Raw genomic sequence first — 21,671 nt, forward strand, 5'->3', positions numbered from 1 at the left:
TCCAACAGGGCTGTAAAAATTAAAGGCGTGTGGATATAAAATAATGGATAAATCTGAGCTGGCCGCAGAGTGCTGCGGCGTCCCGCAGGTGTTGGCATCTCAAAAAGCCAGCGTGTGGGATGGGCACCTGTGTGTCAATATGGGGCATCAGGCAGTGTCTGCACCCACTTCCAAGTGCTGACTTTCCCCAAAAAAGTCCACTGACTGACCTGAGAGGATGTGCAAGCAGTGCCAACCTGTGGAACTGGTACTGTGAGGCAAGCAGATGCTGCTTCAGCTGGGATGGAAGAGTTTACCCCTTTGTAGACTGGGCTGGGTGTCAGGGCACCTGCTTCTGGATGCCCAAGCGCTGCCCAGCCCACACACACTGAACAGCAGGATCCGTGCCATGGGGCCAACACACCCAGAGATCACCAAGTGGGTGCGACCATCCCGTGGCCCAGAGCTCTGATCGCAAACAGGCCCTGGGCAGCACCCAGCTCACCAGCCCCACTCCGCCCTGCCCATCCCGCGGGCTACCCCGCCGGCATCCTCATTTTCCCCAAGATTAGCCGCGGCGCGGGAGCCTCCGCGCATCGCCAGCAGGTGACAAATAAGATTTTTCCACTCTCCCGAGCACCCGGCATGGGTCTGTCATTGAAAATGCAAAGCAGCGCAGTGCCAACCTCTGCCACCCGCCCTCACCTCTGTCAGCCCCTCAGTGCAGCCAGATGAGCCCCCATCACTGCTGGACCCCTGCTCCACCCGTTGTGCTCCCTCGGCAGTGCTGGGGTGCAGGGCATGATGCCTTCACCCCCAGTAAAATAGGGCAGGTTCCCGGGGGGTTTCTTAGAGGGGTGCTAGTTTGGGAGTGTCAGCCTGGGTGGGCAACACGGCCTCGTGGTGTACTTTGGGTGCACCCACATGCCTGGTGGAGGCTGGCACCAGTGAGGGGTTGTCTCTTATAGGAAACATTTGGCTCAAGACCTGCCTGTTTAGGGTGGGCATCACCCCACAAGTCCCACCCCAAGAAGCCCCATTCCCAGCACTCAAGGCAGGAGTACGAGAGTGCTCCACCCCACAGCTGGGTACATCCACCCATTACCCACAACCCTCACCCATGGACTCACATTTCCCGAGCAACTCAGTCCCTCCGCACCTCCCCCACCCCAAAACCCCTCGGTTTCCCCCAGCTCCAAACCTGGCATCCCATTAGTGCCGTGCCCCCGGCCCAGAGCAAGGCACTCCCCCAGCCCCACTCCCCCCCCGCCGCCGCGTCTCCCCTCCGCTATTGTCAGAGGGTTGCCTCTGCCTCTGTCTGCAAAATTAATTCGGAGGTGGAGAGGGAGAATTATGTAAAGTGTGGTTATTCTGGAGCGGCGGGGGAAGTGCGGCTGATGGCAAAGTGCCTTTTTGTGTGTTTAATATGCATTTTTTTCCAGCGGTGCATTTTCAGGCGGGTAATTTGCTGTCTTTTCAGACCCCGATCAGTATCATTTCTCCGGCAATGACAGCTTTTATTTGCACTGAAATGAATGCTGCAAAATTTCCAAGAAATAGCCAAGGCCCTGTTGGCTGCCCACCCCTGCAGGGCCGGGGCATGGGCACCCACCCCCGCAGCCCCCTGCCCACGGCCCCGCTTGGCAGTGGAGTCCTGGGGTTCTGGGCAGATGCGTGTGCCAGTCTGCACACCCCGAGTTTATAAGGGTGTGTGCTCTCCTGGCTCCCCCTTCGTGTCACACCTAGGGGTGGGTATATACACCCACACCAACGTGTGTGCACATACAAACACCCCTTGTGCTCGTGCACAGCCCTCAGCACAGCACCCCCTCCCATGTGCACATGCACACACTCCCTCCTAGTTTATGCATATCCCTGCCTGAACATGTACACACACCCCTCCTTGTGTGCTGGTGGGCCTCCTCCCCACTTTGTATCCCCCCCAGACCTAAGCATAGCAGCCCTGATCCAGAGCACTCAGCTGGCAGGAGGTTTTGGGGGTCCCTCATTCACCCTGCTGTACCCCAGCACAGCCCACCACCCGGGGAAATCGAGGCATAGAGAGGGCAGGCACAGATGCGTGCTCTCACAGCCCTTTCCCTCTGGGCACAGACACTAACGGGTGGGAGTCTGGAGGAGATGCAGGCTGTGAGTGTGGCTGTTTGTCTGCACCTCTGGCTGTTGAGAATGAGGAAAAATGCTGTTTGTGTAGGTGTGTGCGGCGTGGGCGTTGCGTGCCAGAGCTGGTTTGCCGGAGCCGCGGTGCTGCCGTTCGGTGCTGCCTTTGCAGCGCCCGCGATGCTGCATGTGCACACCTGGCTGTGTGTGTCTGTGTCAGCCCCCTGCCCATGCCACGGTGTGTGTGACAGTGTGTCTGCAGCAGTGCCATGGGCACACATGCCCATGCGTGGGCATCTCTGACTGGGACAGCAGCCCTGGGTGTGCCCAGGCACGCGGCCCAGGAGTGACACGACTGGTGTTGCAGGGTGCCCATGCATGTGCATGGCTCCCTACAATGCTGTGGGGAGCTGCACGGTCCTGAGCCTGTGCTCCCATACACCCCCAGCCCCGGGTCCCAGCTGCAGAGGTGTTGGTGCCTGGCATGGCCAAGGTTAACTCTGCTGGAGCCCATGGGCACAGTGAGGGGAAGCTTTAATTTAATGAAGTGTGAGGCTTTTTATGGGCTTTTAATTACGTGGTGATAATTAACATTATAGGCCTCTGGGTCCCGCTGGTGCCAGGCTGCCCTGTGCCAGCTTCCGACTGTTTGTAAATAAATCCTGTGGGATGCGTGGTGCCCACCCCAGGGCACCCAGCTCCTGCAGCAGGGAGCAAAGCCAGCCCCAGCCCTCCTCCCCAGCCAGGGCACAATCCACTGCAAAATGTGGATCTCCACCATTTTTTACCCCCAGCTGCACCCAACCATCTGGATTTTTCCAGCCCTCTGCCTGACCAGAGCTGCCAGCCAGCAGTGCCAAGTTTGGTGAGAGCAGGCACAGGCAGCAGTCACCCCTGCTGGAGCCCAGCCTGGCCGGGAGCAGCCCCCCGTGCTGGGGCTAATAGGAAGCAATCCATCAGGCAGCACTGGGCACGCTGCCCACCCGCCAGGCACCCGACGGATTTATCGTCCAACACCCAGGCAATTTCCTGCCCTCCTCTAATCAATAAGGGAAGGCAGGGGGCAAGGCCAGCTTCCCCCTGCAGGTCATGATGCATGTAGAGAAATAACAATGCCCCAAAAAACAGGTCAGGAGACCCAGGTGTGTGGGTAAGGACCCCACCACAAATTATTTTCCCATTTCCTGCCAGGACCAGATGATCAGCACCCATATGGGTGGGGGGATTACAGATTAAAGCATCTGGATGCCCCCCGTGCAGCAGCACTGGGGGTACTGAGCGAGATCCAGGGTGCCATACACTGCAGCCATTAGGGCCAGCACCCGGCTGCTTCCCCCACCCACCCAGCCTCACATAGGGAGCCCAGGCCTCCAGGCTCCCCTCCCCCACCCTTTCCCATTTAATTTTTCCTAATGAAAGGCAGGAGGATGGCTGGGAGCTGGGGCACCAAGGTCGAGGCTGCCTTTAATCAATCCCCGCTGCTGGCTGGGTGCCCGGAGGAGCTGGCGGAGGAGAGGATGGGGGCTGCGGCAGGGGAGGAAGTACAGAGGGGGTACTAAGGGGCTGCCAGCAGACAACTGGGGCACCCAGTGCTTGGCTCCCCCAGGACCCTGCTATGCCCTACCCCAAAAAAAGGCACCGTGAATGCACTGTGCTGCCCGTCCAGCCCCAGAGCTGTGCTGGGATCCTGCCAGGGCAGCTTTAATCCTCTACAGGAGAGATCCCCGAAAATCAAACCCCCTCCCTGCACCCACCTCTCACTGTGGGGTACCTTCTTTGCCCACCAAGATGGAGACACTGGGGCTATCCCCAGGCTCAGGCTGCTGAAGGCACTGGGCAAAGGAGTGTGCAGGGAGCTGGGGTGAACCTGGGGGTCACCTAGAGCTGGGTGCTGGTGACAGCACTCACCCCGTGCACCAGCACAGTGGGGCCCAGCCCACGGGTGAGCAGCTCCAGCTGGTGCAGGTAGAGAGGGTAAAGGCTGGTGTCGGCTGGCGGCCGCGGCAAGTACAGGAACCGCACGGCTGGCGCGGGGCTCTGCTCCAGGACCAGTTTGTTGGCGGCACACACATACTCGTCTGACACTTGGGTGGTGTTGGTTGGGAAGTTCACAACCCCTTCCTCATCTTCCTCCTCCTCCGCTGGCCCTCCTGGGGGTCCCTGGCAGGTTTGCCAGTGCAGGCGGGTGATGGCATCCCAGGGCACCAGCTGGATCTGGGCCTGGATGCGCAGGTCCTTGAGGAGCTGGCGCAGCTTCTCCTCCTGGGCATGGGGCATGGTGCCTGCCTCCACACAGAGGAAGAGGCGCAGGCGGGCCCGGCGCCAGGCCCGCGCCATATTGAGGACACAGGCCATTTGCAGCAGGAACAGGCTGCAGGTGTCAGCGTAGCGGGCGCTGTCGGGCCGCAGCAGGTTGACGGGCCAGACATGGATGGTGGGCGGGGGGCTGGCGGCCCGCCGCAGCTCCCAGGCCTTGTCCAGGCTCTCCAGCTGCCGGGCCAGCAGGACATTGCGAAGCATCTTCAGGGCATCAGCCACAATGCCCACGTACTCCCGGGCTGACAGCAGTTTGGGAGAGGTGGGTGCCCGCAGTGGGGGGAATCCCAGGGGAATCTCCTCACGAGCGCTGGTGAAGGCGGGGTGCCGGGCTAGACCATCCTGTGGTGCCTCATCGTCGTAGAAACCCAGCACCAGGGTGTTGGGGCGCATCCCACCTGCCAGAGAGACAGCACCAGCCCAGCTGAGCAGAGGCAGAGGCCTCCACCAGCCCTCCTGGCACTGCACATGTCAACAAACCACAGCTTGACTTTGGCATTGCTCACCCTGCCGATCCCTCAGGATCACACCTAGATATCTCCAAGGCTTGACTCGATTTTCACACTGCCCACCCAATACCTCTCTCACTTAGCTTCAAGACTGCCCCCACTGGGTGCTTCCAAACCCCTTGGCATATCTCATCCAGGTGTCTTCAAGCCCCTCAACACTGCCAACAGTGATGCTTCCAAACCCCAATCTGCCTACAGCACCACTCACTCCAGATGCCTCCAAGAGCAAAACTGGCTCTGGCATTGACTATCCAGGTGCCTCCAAACCCCTTGGCACTTCTCAGCCCAGAGGCACAGCAAGATGGGCACTCAGCCATATCCAGACCAGGGACCACTTACCAAGGCCAGAGGTGAAGAGGAGCTGCCGGACACCGTGTCGCACTGAGGGTGCAAGGGTGAGGCTGACAAAGGCCTTGACATTCAGTTTGTCCACCAAGCTCAGCCACGAGTCCTGCTGGGGCTGTAGCGGGTCCGAGGGCAGCATGTCTGGGTAGGGGGCAAAACCAGCATCAGCGGGACAGATATCCCATACTGGGGCTAACCCTGGTGTCCACCCCTGCTGCACAACCCTATGCCCACCCCAGCACCCATGAAATGGAGAAGGGGATGAAGGTGCTTACGGAGAGAAATACAAAATTATACATAAATGTATAAAAAAACCCCAGGCAGCCCCATCCCCACTCCCCAATTTCAGGCCATTAGTCACCACAGCAACAGCAGGGAAGGAGGAACAGAGCCCATGCATCAGCCATGACGCGTGCCAGGGAGAGCACACATGTGCAAACCAACACACACAAGGGTGCAAACACCCACAAGGCAACTGGACACACAGCAGCAGGCATGAGGTGAGGTCAGACACAAGCACACGTGTGCAAGGCTGTGCCAAGTGTGTGCCCGTGTGTGTGCTGGGTGTGTGCAGGCGCTAACCTGGCTGGCACATGCCTGATGTGCCAGCACTGACACATGCAGGAGCCCCATGGGCACGTGTAGGGATGGACACTTGTGCACATGTGTGTGTAAGTGTATGTGCACAGGAGGCACAGGACAGACACAGCTCAGCTAAGCCCAATGTGCCACACATGTGCCAGAAATGCTGACGTTCCCCAGCCATCAACTGGGAAGTAGTGTCAGCCCAAGAAGCCTGGGCAGTCCCGTGGCACCACAGCAAAGTGCAGAGGCCATGAGCACAGGAGACAGTGCAGATCCTCACCCAGGTCCTGCAGCTCCACATGGCCCAGGACATAGAGGCCGCTCTTCTTGAGGTCATTGACAAAGTCAATGAGGCGGGCGCTGCCTCGCGGGTTCTGCACCATCAGCAGCATCTGCGGGCGCCAGAACTTGACATGGTCCTTCCGGACATCCAGCATCAGCAAGTACTTCCGCACCTGGAGGGCAGGGGGAGGGAAAGAGGTGAGGAAACCCTTTTTGTTTCACCAAACCACCCCCTGGGGATGCCAGTCCTGAGGACATCTGCCCAGGACACAGCTGAGCTGCAACGGGGACACCAGCTTTCCAGTGTAAGGGGACAACAGGAGGACAGGGGCTTACCTGATGAAAGATGAGGGCCTGGCTGATGTAGCCCCAGGTGCTGCTGGGTGAGAGGTAGTGAAGGGCAAGGAGGAGGAGGAGGAGGAAGCCAAGGCTCGCTGAGGCTGACACAGGGCTGATGAGGAACATCATGACGCAGCAGCCTGCGATGCCCAGCAGGCACGTGTGCCAGGTGAAGTACCGGAAAGTGGGCCTGCAGCAGGGAGGAGGGGACACCTGCTATCGTGTGGTGCCCATGCTGACTGTAGGAAGGGCACAGCAAGGGGAGCTGTGCCAAAGGGTCACAACACCCACCCCAGTGATTCCACTGTTCCAGCCCAGGGCATGTCGGGCACCCCATGTGCCTGGAGGAGAGGTTATGGAGGGGAGATGGTATCTCCCAGGGCACCGGGCAGCCTGTTGCTGCCAGCCCTGGGCAATGACAGCAATGATGGCCATGGGGATGGCACTGTCCTGGCACACCCCAGTAGTATTGGGCAGTGCATGGCAGCACCAGCAGCCATTGGTGCCTGCTCATTCTGGTGCAGGGAGGCAGAGGCAGGGAGGCGAGAAGCTGTTATTTTCTCTAATTGCTGTTTTTCCTGAAAGGTAATTAAAATCCTTTTCCGCTGTGCTTGATAGAGACCTCAGTGAGGGGAGGGGCGAGGCACCAGATGTAGGGTGGGAGAGGGTCCTGTTGCTACCTACCCCAGCAGGCTCCCCTCAGGCACTGATCCTGGCCACTCTGTGCCAAGTCAAGGAAGCAGCTGGGCAGGGCGGATGGTGGCCATACCAAAGCCTGGCACAGGCATCAGTTCTCCCCTGGGAATGGGGCCTCTGGGGGACTCCCAGGCAGTACCACCCAGCCTTACTTATGGAACACCTCTGCCCACCTGGGAGACTCTCCCTGCTGTGGAGTCAGCATCCTGCACTGAGGGCAGTGGGCATCATCCAGGAGGGAGATCAGACTCCCCCCAGCCATTCCCTGCACCCCAGATTTGGGCAGCCGTACCAGCCCAGCCTCACACCAGAGTACCCCACACCCTGCACCCCAGGCTGGGGCTGCCTGCCACACATACTCCTTCTTCCTGGAAAATCTTTCCTCCTCCTCCCACCCAGAATCCCCCTTCTTCCCTCCCCCTTCTCTGTTAGTTTAATTAGCGCTAATGGAAAGTGGGTTCCATCACTGCTTGGCAAACTGCCCGGGGGATGCCGGCTGGGCACAGGCTATAAATTACCTCTGGAAAGCCTAAGGGGAGGGGGTGGGTGGTCCCCAGTGGTGCTGGATTTATCTGTACCCACTCAGAAAAGCAGTGCCAGTGCACGAGAACCGTGCCAAGCCAGTGCCATTCCAGGACGTGTCCCCTTCTCCCTCCCCAGGGATAGGGGTGTTTCTGCCCCTCTAATGCCCAGGAAAAGGGTGTTCAGCATCTCTGCCTACCCCCTCATAATAAATCTCAGGCCCAGGGATGGCAGGGGAATCACAGAGAGAGGAATGGAGGGATGGGTGCCTGCCAAGTATCTCAGCACAGCCTCTCTCCCCTGTGCCAGTGGGTACCTGAAGTTGGGGGCCGAGGCCCATTCTAGTGCCAGACAGGCCAGGTTGACAGTGGCATAAACCAGGAGGAAGAAGGTTGTCACGACACTTGCGATGGTGTTGAGCTTCCCAGAAAAGAGCACAATCTGCAGAGAGCACAGGGTGAATGCATACCCTGGGACAGCACATGAGGCATGTGTCCAAGCCATCCCTGTCCACTTGGGGTGTATCCCAGGGATATGAGGGGTAAGGGTACAGACAGGAATCCCTTTCCCTTTTTGTGATTTATCCTTAATTTATGGGATACCTCCCACCTCAGGGAGGAAAGGGCACTAGTGCAGCAGGACACCCATGGCAGAGGGGCTGTGGGAGGAATCCCAAGGGGCAGGGGGACGTGCCAGCCTCCACAACATCCAGCCCAGGTGACAACCAATCTTCACCCAGTGAGGATAGGAAGGAAGCATTGCTGACAAACTCACCTGCACCACCAACCAGGAGAGGATCACTGCCATCACTGGGTTCCCACTGGCAGATGTCTTCTTGGCCAGTGCCAGTGCCCGGCCTGCAAGGCAGAGCGGAGAGGCTGGGCTGGGACACCCCAGCAGGCAGCCACAGCTTCAACCACCAGCCAGGAGTCCCATCCCCACCCCGAGTGCTGGGGTGGGGACAAATTCCAGGGCATGCAGGTGACCCAAATGGCACACACCAACCCACAAACCATCACCTCCACACCAAGAAGGGAGTTCCCTGCTGTCAGCACTGGTCCCCAGCAGGGACAACCTGCTGAGTGGGCTCCAATGAGTGCCAGTGCAGTCTGGGCACTCACCAAAGAGATCATCCCGGGCCAGAGCATACAGGATGCGGGATGCCCCAATGAGGTTGCTCATGGCTGCAGAGAGAGTGGCAGCATAGATGCCCACAGTGACCAGCGGTGGGAAGATACTGATGTCACGTAAGAAGCCATAGTCTTTCTGCAGGAGGATCCTGGAGAGGGACACAGACACACTGGGATCCGTCTCGGCCCAGGCCAGCATGCCTTGGCAGCAGGCACACCCTGGCATTCAGACAGGTGGCTGTACCTGTTGCAGGTGGCACACATGAGGAAAGCCAGCAGGTTGTAAACGAGGTAGGTGAAGAGCACAGCAGAGATGGTGCCCCGCGGGATGGAGTAGCTCGGGCGCTTCAGGTCCCCTGTGGGCAGGAGCAGGCAGCATTAATGCCCACAGGCACAGCACACCCCTGATCTCTCCCAGCCTCAGCTCCTGTTCCCAGTGCCACCCTGCCAGGCACCTCCTCTGTCCATACCTGACATGTTGGAGCCTGCCATGATGCCAGTGCAGCCGTTGAACATCACTGCAAACACGGAGCTGAAGCTCATCATCTGCCCGGTGGTGTAGTCTACCCTATACTCACCTGCAGGACACACAGGCAGGGGCTGTGACAGGCTGTCCAAGGTGGCACAGCCCCACCACAGGCCCTCTCCTCAATTCTCCACACACAAACTCCAGGAGAAACCACCCCACAGCACTTGCTTTGTGCCCACAAGCTGCCCCCACCCTCCAGCAAGCCCCATGGGATGGGGCAGCAGGCAGGGTGAGGGAAGCCTCTCCTCACCGTGCAGGTTGTCTCGCAGTGTGTTGAGGGAGAAGCCAGTGAAGAAGCCATTATCGGTCTCAGTGCCATTGCCGTTGGGCAGGCGGATGGGCACCTTCAGGGGCCGTGTGGCGAAGAAGCTGACAAGGATGGTGCCCAGGACAACTGCGACGATGAGGAAGATGAGGAAAGTGGCCTTGGCATAGATAGAGGCACCCACGAGGCACACGAGGAGGCAGAGTGCCAGCAGCACAGTGCCATAGAGAAGCTCATACCAGTAGCTCTGGGGCAGGACGTGGACGCCTGTGCCCGCTTCTTGCCCTGGGCAGACAAGTCAGGATCAGCAAGGCTCGGAGGGGGCATCACTGGGAGCTGAGAGCATGTCAGGCATGACAGGCACCAATTCACTGGCCAGAGGGCTGGGTGAGCGAGCCATGGCTGGCTATGCTGGGCATGGTGCTTGGCATGCCTGGCACATCACCAGGGCTGCTCAGGTAAGGGACATCTGCTGTACCCACACAGATACTCACCAGGCGGGATCCCAAAGCTGTCCACCACTGCCTCCACCAGCCCCAGCACATAGAGGGCACTGCCACACACATTGGCCAGAAAAAACATGATCCCAATGCTGCCCCCAAACTCTGGGCCCAAGGCACGGCTGATCATATCTTGCTTCAGTCAAGGGAAGATGTCAGCAGCACAAACCACCATCAGATGCTTCCACCCCTCTCTCCCAGACCAACAGGGTCCCATCCCCAGCACAGCATCCCAAGGCCACTGGGAAGCCACTCAGCTTTGTCCCACATGTCCTATCCCAGCAGCACCACAGCAAAGGATACAGTAGGCTCCTCCAGCATCCAATGCCCCGTTGGTGGCAATGGCACACACAGAGAGCACCGTCATGCCAATGATGAAATATGCCACTGCGAACATGGCCAGGGCCTGGTACAACCCAGCATGACCCACCACAAACCCTGCCAAGGATTGGAGAGGAGGCCAGTATGCCCATTAGCTGAACATGGACAACCTGAGGGACAGAGCCCCTGGGCACTGCCACCACACAGATGTGCCATCACACAGACCTCACCCCACTGAGGCACGCAGCCACCCCCATCCCTGTGCCCACGGCTTCCGCCAGGACCTGCCAGCCCCCTCTGTTCCAGGATGAGGATGCTCCCACCTCCCACCTACAGCAGCACCCGCCAGTGTCCCCCTCCCTCAGGGTCTCTCCATCTTCCACCCGTGTCTGGCCCAGGTGTGCCCCAAACCCAAACAAACAAGGAAAGGGCTCTGCTGCTGGGACCTCTGTGCCCTGCTGCCACCCTTGTTCCCCTTGTGGCGAGTCAGTGTTGTTTCCCCGCTTGCCTACAAAACAGCAGGAAGTAGAAGCAGTCTGGGAGTCCCTGCCAGCCACGGCACCGCTCCCGGGGGTTGGGTGGGTGTTCCCCTAGAGAGGGGGCCCAGAGACCCCCGGCGCTGCCCGGGGTGACGGCAGCGATCCCGGCTGGTGACACTGCGGGCAGGAAGGGGATGCCTGCGGCTGTGGGCGATGCCCTATCTCAGCCACAAGCCAAGCCGCGGATGTGCCCGCGGGAGAGGCAAGGGCGGGTGACCGGGGCACGAGCATCGCAAGCAACCCTTGGGGCGACAGGCTGGGTTTGGGGGCACCTGCTGTGGTCCCTAGAGAGCCGGAGGGCATCCGAGTGCCAAATGTAAGGGTGGGTGGGGGTGTTGGTGGAAATAAAGGGATGCCCCAAGAGCACTATGGGCATAAGTAGAAGGGGCTGCTAAGCCAGGAGATCTGGGGAGCATGTGAGGTGTGGGGGAAGCGGGGAGCTGACAGGGAGAGCCTGTCAGCCCCACAGAGAGGGAAAGTTCCTCTTCCTGGCAGCTTTCCTCCCCCTCCACCCGACACCTTCCCTACAGTCCTGCGGTCCCCGGGGTAACACAGCCCCGGGCGGGCAGGGAGACGCCGGTTCTCGCTGTGGGGTTGGGGCCTGTATGAAGACCCCAAGGAGGGGAGTGGGGAAGTGGTGAATAATGCCAGTAGAGCGCCGTGCCCCCAGCCTGGGGGGGTCTCCAGACAGGGAAATGGTCTCAAAGCCCACCCCCCGCCATGGCCCAGCGGGGCCACCCGGGCACGCAGCCAACTCCCGCCCTGGGCTTTTCGTGGGCGGAAAGGCGAGAGGAAAAGCTTTTCCCGTTCCCGGACCAGGGCAAACATTGCCCGCCCCCGCCTGCCCTGGGCCATGCTGGGCACCTACCCCCTTCAGGGCCCCCCAAAAGGCTGCCAGCTGCCCCAGTCCATGTCCATCCTGCTCCCTACATCTCCCAGGGGTCTCAGTAACAGACTCATAACCCAAACTGGGAGCAGACTGGAAAACAATGTGTGCCCTTTGCACACAGAGGGGCAGCTGAGTATCTGCTGGGGGATACCACGGTTCTGCCCCTTGGGACGCTGGGTGGGATGCAGGAGACAACTGGGATGCTGGAGCCTGGCACTGGAGGGATGCCTGGGAAGCAGCAGGGTCCCAGCATTAGGGTGGACATGAGGGCACTGGAATGTCGTTTAGGGAAGGCACTAGGAAGACACGGGAGTCCTGCTCCAGGAACACCAGGGTTTTAAATTAGTGTCCTTTACAGAGGTCCCTACGGTCCTAACTGGGTTCCTGTCCTGCAGGTTCCAGTCCCTGGGTCCTGAGACCCAAGTCCCCAAGCCTAGTTGGGTCAGGTGGGGACACACAGCACTGGGACAGGCCGGGGAAGGGCACGAGGGCCCCAGACTGTGGGGACTGGGGTACGAACTGAAGGGGAGCACTGGGATTGCAGCAGAGATGGAGGCTCAGGAGAGGGCACTGGGAGGGTACTGGCGACCCAGACTGGGTGGCTCGGGGCTCCAGACGCGGGGGCCCCGGGATTAGACGGAGGCCGGGCTGGGGGTACCAGGCAGAGCGGGTGACTCTCGGGGGGCTCCGGGCCGCGGCCGGGAGTGGGGGGCGCCCGGGGGCGGCGGCACTCACCGAGGCGCAGGAAGAGGACGACGCTGAACATGGAGAGCAGCGTGGGCACCACAACGCCCAGGAATGTGGGCAGCTTGCGGGGGGCGGCGGCGGCCCGGCCGCGCTCCCGGCCCCGCTCCTCCTCGGCCGGGCCGCCGCACAGGCGGTACGTTAGCAGCGCGCTCCGCTCCGAGCTCGCCATGGCCCGGCCCGGCTTGGTCCCCGCCGACCCCGAAAAGCGCCCGGTCCCGATCCCGGCCCCGGCGGCCCCGCCCGCCGACCCGGTCCCGACCCGCCGGGCCCCGCCCCACACATGGCCCCGCCCCACACGGTCTCGCCCACACGTAGCCCCGCCCAGACTCGACCCCGCCCGCTGCCCCTCCGCTCAGGCCACGCCCCCGAGTGGGCCCCTCCGACAAGCCCCGCCCCATTGATAGGCCCCGCCCCCGTGAGCCCACCATGGATGCCCCGCCCCACCGCGCACTCTGGCCCCGCCCGCAGCCCCCCGCCCCTGTCACGGCCCCTGTCCCAAAACGCTGTCCCGTAGTGATCCCCTCCACCGCCCCCCAGTCCCCACCTCAAAACCCCCACAGTGACTTCCCCCCAACCCGAGTCACTCCAAACCTCCAACCGTCGGCCCTTCCGGGGTCTCCCCACTCTGGTAGCTGGCACTATCCTCCCACTAGCGTCCTCCGAATTCACCCCGCTCCTCCCTGCACCCCAAAACCCGCCCCTCCATCGCCAGTCGCCCCCTGTCCCCGACCTCCCAGTAGCCAACATCCTGATACCGACCGGGGCACCCTCGGACACTCCGGTGTAGCCCCCGCCGGTGCCCGCTCCCCCGCCCCGCGGCGCTGCCGGCCGGGCTCGGCTGCCCGCGCCAATTACCGGACAATCGGGGCCCCGGGGGCACCGTCCCCCCCTGCCCGCCGCCAGGGCTGGGATCTGCCCGGGCCCCGGGGTCCCACTGCCGCCGCCGCCCGGGGCGGCCGAGCGCCTCGCCAATTAGGTTAATGGGGTTGGCACCGGCACCGGGAGCGGGGGGCACGCTACGGCCGGGGGCGAACACCACTCCGGCCTCAAGTACCCGCGTGGGCGCCGGTTGCGGTCAGCAGACCGATTGGACCCCCACGTGTCACTGGTGGGGGGATCCGTGCGGGGACACCGGGGCGGGGCGGGAGCCCGGTCCCCTGTGTGCAGTGGTGTGTCCCCCGCCCCGGCCCCGCCGTCTCCCGTGGGCCAGAGGCGCAGCGTGCCCCCGCGGCCGAGGTGGGAGCCCGCGGGGCCGGGGCTTTCATCTGCGGCGGGCCTGTCGCCGTGCCAGCCGCGGGCAGCCCGCGCCTTTGATGTGCCACTGAAGCAGCATTGTCCGCGCCCCGCTGGCACCATCGCGGCCGGGAAGACCGGGGGGAGCGCGGGCACGGAGCTGCTCATGCCCCTAATGGGGACGAGCACCCCTCGGACTCGAAACGGGGATGGGGACACGGGCACCTGCTGCACTTAATGGGGACGGAGAGCGGGGCGTGGGTACCCCTTACGGAGTACAGAGATTGGAGCACGGGGCACCCCAGTGGACATGAGGACACGGACACCTACTCCTAGCAAGGACAGAGGTCTGGACACGGGCACCCATCTCTTCCCCCTAGCAAAGATGGGCACCCCACAAATGGACATGGGACTCAGAAACCTCAGTCCCTTTTACAGGGACAGAGGTGGGGGCACGGGCATCTGCTGCACCCCGAAGAGGTGATGGAGATGCAGCTGCACTCTTTCACCAGAGGAGCTGAGGTTGAGCTATTTGGCACAGGAGGGTGGCAACGCGGACAGGACAGTGGCATGCCAAAATGTGGTGCCAATGACCAGCTGAGCAGCAGGCACGGAGTAGACTGTCCAGCCAGGCTGGTGAGTGTAGCCCCCCCGTCCCTAGGGCCAAAGCTGCCCCCAGCCCGGGCCCGCTGTTGAGGAGAACAAGCAAGAAGGACAACCGGTGACACTGTCCCACCTGCCCCTCGCCGGGGCACATCCTCCTTCCCGCATCCCAGGCAGGACAAGGGGTACTGCGGCGGGGGGCATCGGAGGGGTATCCCCGAGGGCAGCCGCTGCTCAGCACGGGGTTGTGCTGTGCCCTTGCGCGGGGCGACCCGTTCAGCCAGGGTAAGGCTGGCACAGAGACCGGGGACCCCCCGCCTTCCCTTCCCCCGCCTTGTCCGCTCGGCCGCTCCCGGCCCGCTGCCCGCCTTTGAAACCGCCGGCCGGGCTCCCACGCCCAGCCCGGGCCCCCCGCGCCCGCAGCCGCCGGTGCGTTCCCACCCGCCCGGGGCCCCCAGGAGGGAGGGTGGCGCGGCCGGGGCTTGGCGTGAAAATGATCAAGGGCCGCGGGCAGCGCCGGAGCGCAGCGCCCGTCTGATGCTGCCCGCCCGGAGGCCTCGTCGAACAAAGGCGGCATTGAGGCCCCGGCTGCGCCCCCCCCCCCCCCCCCCCCGCGCCCCCCGCCCCGAGCTGGCATCTTGGCGCGACATTAATGAACTCGCCTGTTTGTGTTCCCCCGGCCCCTCTCTCCTCCCACCGCCCGGGGGGCACCGTATATATCCATCCCTCCTTGCCTGCCTCGGGCACTTCGGGGGTTCCCCCCGCCTGCCCCCCTTTGCCCGCCCGGGGATGGAGCAAAGAGGGAAGAGGACATGGGACGCTCTTCTCGGGGCCCGGCTGGTCCCCCCCGTGCTTTTGCTGCCGCTGCTGCAACTGGTGGGGGGGGCTCCCCTGGGCCAGAGGCTGTACCCCATGCCGGCCAGCATCCTGCAAGGTCAGTGGGGCACAGGAACGGGGTGTCTTTGCGGAAGAGTTTGGCTGCAGATGGGGTGGCTGTAGGAGACGGGACCCTTGGTTTCACCCTAGCGTGCCTGTGCTGCCTGGACTGGGTGTCAAGTGCCGCCAGTGGCACTAGGGGACGCGGGGGATGCAGGGCGTGCTGTGGTTTATGCCCTGCGGCACCAACACTCCCTCTGGCCCTAGTAACTGTGCCAGTCCCAGGGGACACTCTGCCAGCAGGAAGGTGGCTCTGCGTGGGTACAGGTGGTCGCAGGTAGGGGCACACGGGGGGATGCACACATAGGGCAGGCACAGGGACACATGGGCACGTGCAGGGACAGGAAGACACGGGCACATGGATTCCGGTACACACAAGTGTGCACTCAAGAGTGTGCACAGAGGCACACCTGCCTGGGCTCACACCCTGCCTCTGTGTACAACAGGCACACAGAGCCCTGGGCAAACACCAAGGTGTGCATGTGCCAGTCCCAGGAGGGAAGTGACACTGGTGGCTGTCACTCTAGGTAATGTCAAGGGGTGACAGGCCGTGCCCAGCCTGACACTCACCATGGCAATACCAGAGCACAGGCACCAGGCAGGCTGGGGGCACCCCATGGCTGTGGTGGGGGGCAGCGGGGGGACTCTGGGGGTCTGAGCCCCCTGTGTGTACTCATCAGCACTGTCGAGCCGGGGGACACTGGTGCTGGAGGCGGCACTGAGGAGTGCATTGCTGGCACTGGAGCGGGCACTGTCTGAGCAGCAGCGGCAGTGGGGTGCCTGCGGGCTCTGTGCCCCCTGCCTCTTCCCACCTTGCGCCAACACCACCGGCCACTGCCCACGTGAGTCATGACCCCATTACCCCCACTGCCCTGCCCCCAGGACATCCTACCCAAATAGAAACCAGGATCCCCAGCTAAACACAGCCCAGGGGTCCTATCCAAAAACCATCCCATGCCCAGAAGATCCTACCAAAATCTGCACCCATGCCTGGAGGCTCTACCCAAATATTTATTTGGATGCCTAGATCATCCCCTAGAAATCCTATTAAAATGATACCCCAAGATCTTATCCAAACCATACTCATCCCCTACAGGCTTAACCTACAGGCTTTTACCAAAACAGTGCCCAGACTCCTGAAACATATCCCTAACTGCTGATGAACCTTCCCAAACAGTTCCCATCATATCTAGATCTTACCAACCACCTGGAGCCCTATCCAAATCATTGCCTGATCCCTTGTGAACTTTTCTGATATTCACCCCAAAAGCATACCCCAGGACCCGGAAGACCTTACCAAACATGTTGACTCCATAGTCTATTATGCTCCCTTCCCACCCATCCCAAAGCAGAGACTGGGGTGGCCTGAGCAGAGGAGCACAGGGAGGACACGGTGATGCCCACAGCCCTGCTGTCCTTGCAGTGCCAGCTGTGCCCCCTGCCATGCCCCCCAGCTGCCAGGCCCTGCTGGATGCCCAGGCGCTGCCCGAGCTGTCCCAGCGCAATCAGGCGCTGAGCCAAGCCTGTGCCCCCTACCAGCGCCTGTGCCCGCCTGAGGGGGCCCTGCACACCTGCGCCCCACTCAGCGCCCAGCTCTGCCGCCACCGCCTCCAGGAGTGCCGTGAGTGGGCACCTGCACCCCCCCAGCTCCTCCCAGAGATGGGAGACCCTACAATAACAAATGGGGTATCCCCAGGGAGGGGATACAGGGTGTTGGGGTGACAGAGGGCATTGGGATGGAGTGGGGAGATGGGGGTGGGGGTATGATAGAGTGATGGGGGATCTCTGGTGGGATGGAAGGCTAGGAGATGGATCTGGGAAGGGAATTGGAGATTTGGGGGATGGAGGTGTTTGGAGGGATGAGCAAATTGGGCTGGGACACTGAGCGGCAACGAAAAACTTGGTGGGAGAAGTGAGCAAGGGGAAACTGGGGTGACTGAGTCACTGAGGGTGATGAGCACTCCCTGGGATGGTACAGGGGTGTTTGTTAGGGTTGATGGGGGTCTGGGGGCACTGAAAGGAACGAGGGCGATTTGAGGACAGCGGGGCTGTGATGGTGACATCGGGGGAGATTGTCCCCACATGCCATGACAGCCTATCCCTGCAGAGACGGTGGCCGCAGCCCCGAGTCCTGACGCAGCAGCGGAGGCGGCATTGCCAGGTGAGCCGGGGCGGCCGTGCCCACGCCACCCCCCCCACCACGCCGGCGGGCGCCCCCGGCCCCCGGCTGCCCGCTGGGCCGGGGGGCAGAGGTTAGCGTCGGCAGCTGCCGGGCTGCGGGGTGCCCCCGGCCCTCCGCCCGCTCGCCTCCGTGAGCACGATGAGGCTTGACAGCGCGCCCGACGCGCCTCATCTCCCGCCACCCCCTCCACCTGCCACGGCCATCCCCGGCCACCCGCGCCCACCTGGGAGACGGGGGGTCCAGCAGCCCGCCTGCAGGACATCAGACATCAAAGTCATCCCGACTTTGTCTCCTAGGGAGCTGTGGGCGCCGTGGGATCACACAAGCCAACGCCACAGCCCCCCGAGGACGGATCATGGGCGGCAGCGTGGCCCCGCGGGGCGCCTGGCCCTGGCTGGTGTCGGTGCGGCTGCACGGGGAGCTGATGTGCGGAGGGGTGCTGGTGGGGCTCTCCTGGGTCCTCACGGCGGCACACTGCTTTGGCGGGTACGGTGGGGGCACAGTGCGGGAATGATGTCGCTGCAGAGGCGGGCACGGGGAAGCACCATCACCCCTGTAACTGGCTGCCCTCCACCCCGTCAGGAACCGGAACGAGCTGGCCTGGACAGTGGTGGTGGGCGACTACGAGCTGGGCAAGCCGGGAGCGGGCAAGCGGGCAGTGCCCGTCCGGCGCATCCTGCCTCACCCTAAGGTCGGTGGAGGTGGGCAGCACCCACACCTCCTTGTGCATGCCCAGGGGCCCCCACTAACATCCCCGCGTCTCCTTCCAGTTTAATCCAAAGACGTTTCACGGGGACTTGGCGCTGCTGGAGCTGGCAGTGTCGCTGGCCCCATCATCCACCGTCAGCCCCGTGTGCCTTCCCAGCGGCCCCGCGGAACCCAGGCCCGGCACCCCCTGCTACATCGCGGGCTGGGGTTCCCTCTACGAAGGTAAGAGACACCGTGGGGTGTACCCCTCTGTGCCCTCTGGGGTGTCCAGCCCCAGCGCACCGAGGCAGAGCAAGGGGTGTGAAAGAGAGGGAGATGGTCGGGCACAGGGGACCCTGTAACAGGTGCCTTGCCTGGCAGAGGGACCATCAGCCGACGTGGTGATGGAGGCCCAGGTGCCCCTGCTCAGCCAGGAGACGTGCCGGGGTGCCCTGGGCAAGGACCTTCTCACCAGTGCCATGTTCTGTGCTGGGTATTTGTCTGGAGGCATCGACTCCTGCCAGGTACCACAGTGCCTGAGGGACTGTCAGCACCCCACTTCAGAAATCCCTCGCACAGTGCCGGGCACGTACCGCAGCCCATGAGTATGGCTGGAGTCCCAGCCCAGCCCAATGCACAGGCATTTCCCCTGCAGGGCGACTCAGGGGGCCCGCTGGCGTGCGAGGACCCCACTTCGCACCACTTTGTCCTCTACGGTATCACCTCGTGGGGTGATGGCTGCGGTGAGCGGGGCAAACCAGGAGTCTACACCCGTGTCACTGCCTTCACGGACTGGCTGAGTCTCCAGATGGACTGTGAGTGCTGCTGCCTGCACCGCGGGGTCATGGAGATGCCCAGGGGGTTTTCAGCACTCATGTCAGCGCCGGTTCTCTCACAGCTGCCCCTGGCAGCCGAGAACCGAGCTGCTTCGACCTGCTAGCCTTGGCACAGCTGCCACCCGAGCAACAGTCCCCGGAGCGCGCCCGTCTCTGCGCCTTCTACGCCGGGTCCTGTCGGGCGCCTCAGGGCCGGGCCACCTGTGCCCGCCTGGCTGAGGAGACCTGCCGTGCCAGAACGAGACGATGCGGTGAGCTGGGGGTCATGCCAGGGCTAGGGTGCAGGGAGGGACCCCATTTCTGACATGGGGCCGGGGCCACATCTCTACCTCTGTGCCCACAGAGCTGCACTCCTATGCCCAGACCTTGGTGGATCTCCTGCGCCGGGCCGGGGACTTCATCCGAAACCAGTTTGATTTCTCCTTCCTCACCCGCACTCTGCCTCAGCTCCTGGGCAAGATCTACGGGCACTTCTTCCCTCCCCGTGTCCGCAGGGATGCCCCAGGTACTCTCCCAGGCTGGACCACCCCATGCCCATTTGGGGTCCCCTCAGTCTCCCCTATGCTGCTGGATGGAGCACCAGCCCCTTGCCATGGCTTCCCAATAGGGCTCCTCTATCCCTTGTCCTGTCCTTTTCTTGTCCCTGCAGGCCTGGCTGTGGCATGGGGCCAATCCAGCCCCACAGCAGGGGAACCCCAGAGACCCCCCAGCAGGTGAGGTGTGGTGGGCCACAGGGTGAAGGGCTAAAGAGGCTGGGGAGGTGGTTGAGATACTGGTGGGAACTGACTTGCCATTTTGGGGACAGCCTGAAGCATTTGGATCCTGTTCCTGCTGCAACCAGAGCATCCCCCCAGGGTGCCCAGGTGGGGTGAAGAAGGTGGCACTGCCCACCCAGTCTGAGCTCACCCCATTGTGCTTCCAGGTGGGAGGGCAGGCGGATGCCTCCCTTTGCAGAGCTTTTTGGGGTAGTGGGACCCCAGTTGCAGGACTGGGTGGAGGCTCTGAGGACCATGGCAGGGGGCAGCCATCTGGTGACAACACAGGACAGGGAGCAGCTCCCAGGGGAGATGCAGCTCTTCCTGCAGGTATGTGGGGAGGGACAGGCTGGGGGACCCCTGTCCTCCCGTGGCTGGGCCACAAGGGACTAAACACCTTCAGTTCCCATGTCCCCTCCTGACATCCCTTGCTCCATTGTCCTCTGTGCAGCCACAGAAGTGGCATCTCTCACTCTGCCACCACAGAAGGGGCATCTCACCGTCCCCAGCTGAAACCAGTACTCCCAAATCCGGCCAGTGCAGAGCCAGCCTTGGGTCTGACTCTGCAGCTCAGGATCTGACCCAACACAGCCACAAAGCAGTTGCATGTCACCAATGCTCTGTGTGACACCAGCACACCCATGCTCTGCACTCTGCCACCATGCACGTGGCTGTGCCCACAGGTGCCTTGTGGGTGCCCCATCACCCATCCTGTCTCTCTCTTCCCTTTGTCAGGGTGAGGATGTGGTGGAGGAGATGGTGGCACAGGGACGAGCCTTCCTCACCCAGCTGCGGGCAGAGTTGGACCTTGGCACCCTCCCGAAAGCCATGGAGCTACAACGGGCATCTGGAGAGCTGGCAGGGACCCCCGTGCCAAGCCATGAACCCCGTGAGCCTGGAGGGACTGGGGGCAATGGGGCAGCAGGGTGTCCATCCACAGGCCAGCTCTGTGTCCGGGCAGTGCCCACCGGGGTTTTACACCTCTCTCGGTGGCAGGGTCTGCACTGAGGGAGAAACGTGAACTGGTGCCCACGGAACTGCCCAGGGTGGAGGAGGAAGAGGAGGAGGAGGCAGGCGTGGGCAGAGGTAAGCTCCCACAGACCCTATGGGGTGCTAGGTATCCCCATGGGGACGGTGACAAGCCCAGCCTTACACCCCTGTCTCAGGGCTGTCCCATTTCAGTGGGACAGTCTTTTGCTGTATTCCCTGTCCTCTGCCCATGCCCCTCTGGGGTCCCCAGAGCAAGGGTGCTCCTCCCTGTGGTGGGGAGCAGCACAGTGCCCCCAGTATTGATCCCTGATGTCCCCTCCATGTCTCTCCTGCCCATCCCAGGGGCTGCAGCCTGTTCTGGCCTCAACGAGTCGGCAGTGCGGGTGGGCGCGGTGCGGGACCTGTATGCCTGGGTGCTGCAGGTGCCCAAGGCAGACCTGGCCATGACCTTCCAAGAGGTGAGTGCCCCATCCGGCCACTCTTAGCCATGCACTCTGGCAGCCAGGCAGTGCCATCCCCCAGCCTGACACTGTCCTGCTCTACCCATGGCTCCCCTGGGACTCACGGTTCTGTTGTCTCCCCACAGATCCTGGTGGACTTGGGCTCCAAAAACACCCAGGGACTGTACCGGGCACAGGTTCGGGCCATTGTAGGGGGCCGCCCCACAGCCTTCACTGGTCTCGTGGGGCTGGAGAGTGACTCACTGGCCCGTAGCATGCCTGGCCTTGTCGCTCTGGCGCTAGAAGTGCTGAAAACCTAATGGTGCCCCTGGAGCAGTGTGCCAGCATGGGGAGAGGGCACCAGGGCAGGTGTCTCTTTTGTCCTTCAAACGCACTCC

At 62.4% G+C, this 21,671-nt stretch overlaps 2 protein-coding genes across 2 annotated transcripts; one reads left to right on the plus strand and one right to left on the minus strand.

Moving 5' to 3' along the window:
* Positions 1-1,486: 1,486 nt before the first annotated feature.
* On the minus strand, positions 1,487-12,870 carry SLC12A9 (solute carrier family 12 member 9). Its single transcript, XM_058843471.1, has 13 exons — positions 12,600-12,870; positions 10,419-10,553; positions 10,110-10,247; positions 9,601-9,900; positions 9,292-9,399; positions 9,066-9,177; positions 8,813-8,970; positions 8,466-8,548; positions 8,008-8,132; positions 6,471-6,663; positions 6,133-6,307; positions 5,262-5,408; positions 1,487-4,811 (listed from the first exon to the last, which is right to left on the minus strand). The coding sequence occupies exons 1-13, from the start codon at positions 12,778-12,780 to the stop codon at positions 3,976-3,978; spliced, it is 2,691 nt and encodes an 896-aa protein (XP_058699454.1). The 5' UTR covers positions 12,781-12,870; the 3' UTR covers positions 1,487-3,975.
* A 2,366-nt stretch (positions 12,871-15,236) lies between these two features.
* PRSS56 (serine protease 56) lies at positions 15,237-21,635 on the plus strand. Its single transcript, XM_058843499.1, is given in 17 exon segments — positions 15,237-15,381; positions 16,043-16,052; positions 16,790-17,004; positions 17,491-17,544; positions 17,862-18,051; positions 18,148-18,256; positions 18,336-18,495; positions 18,634-18,776; positions 18,908-19,067; positions 19,151-19,339; positions 19,432-19,593; positions 19,738-19,808; positions 20,018-20,173; positions 20,579-20,732; positions 20,840-20,929; positions 21,185-21,291; positions 21,420-21,635. Coding segments are annotated over 17 exon segments (2,289 nt in total). The 3' UTR covers positions 21,594-21,635.
* Positions 21,636-21,671: the final 36 nt, after the last annotated feature.

The sequence above is a fragment of the Poecile atricapillus genome, chromosome 8 (assembly GCF_030490865.1).
Source record: "Poecile atricapillus isolate bPoeAtr1 chromosome 8, bPoeAtr1.hap1, whole genome shotgun sequence".
NCBI classification, from domain to species: domain Eukaryota; kingdom Metazoa; phylum Chordata; class Aves; order Passeriformes; family Paridae; genus Poecile; species Poecile atricapillus.

What these genes read in the sequence shown, in the direction of transcription:
- SLC12A9 (XM_058843471.1), bottom strand. Translation starts at nt 12,780, where the DNA reads ATGGCGAGCTCGGAGCGGAGCGCGCTGCTAACGTACCGCCTGTGCGGC. An exon ending in CGTCCTCTTCCTGCGCCTCG is followed by an intron (nt 10,554 to 12,599) that starts GTGAGTGCCGCC and finishes AATCCTTGGCAG; the next exon opens with GGTTTGTGGTGGGTCATGCT. An exon ending in GCCTCGGCCCCCAACTTCAG is followed by an intron (nt 6,664 to 8,007) that starts GTACCCACTGGC and finishes TCCCTGCTGCAG; the next exon opens with GCCCACTTTCCGGTACTTCA.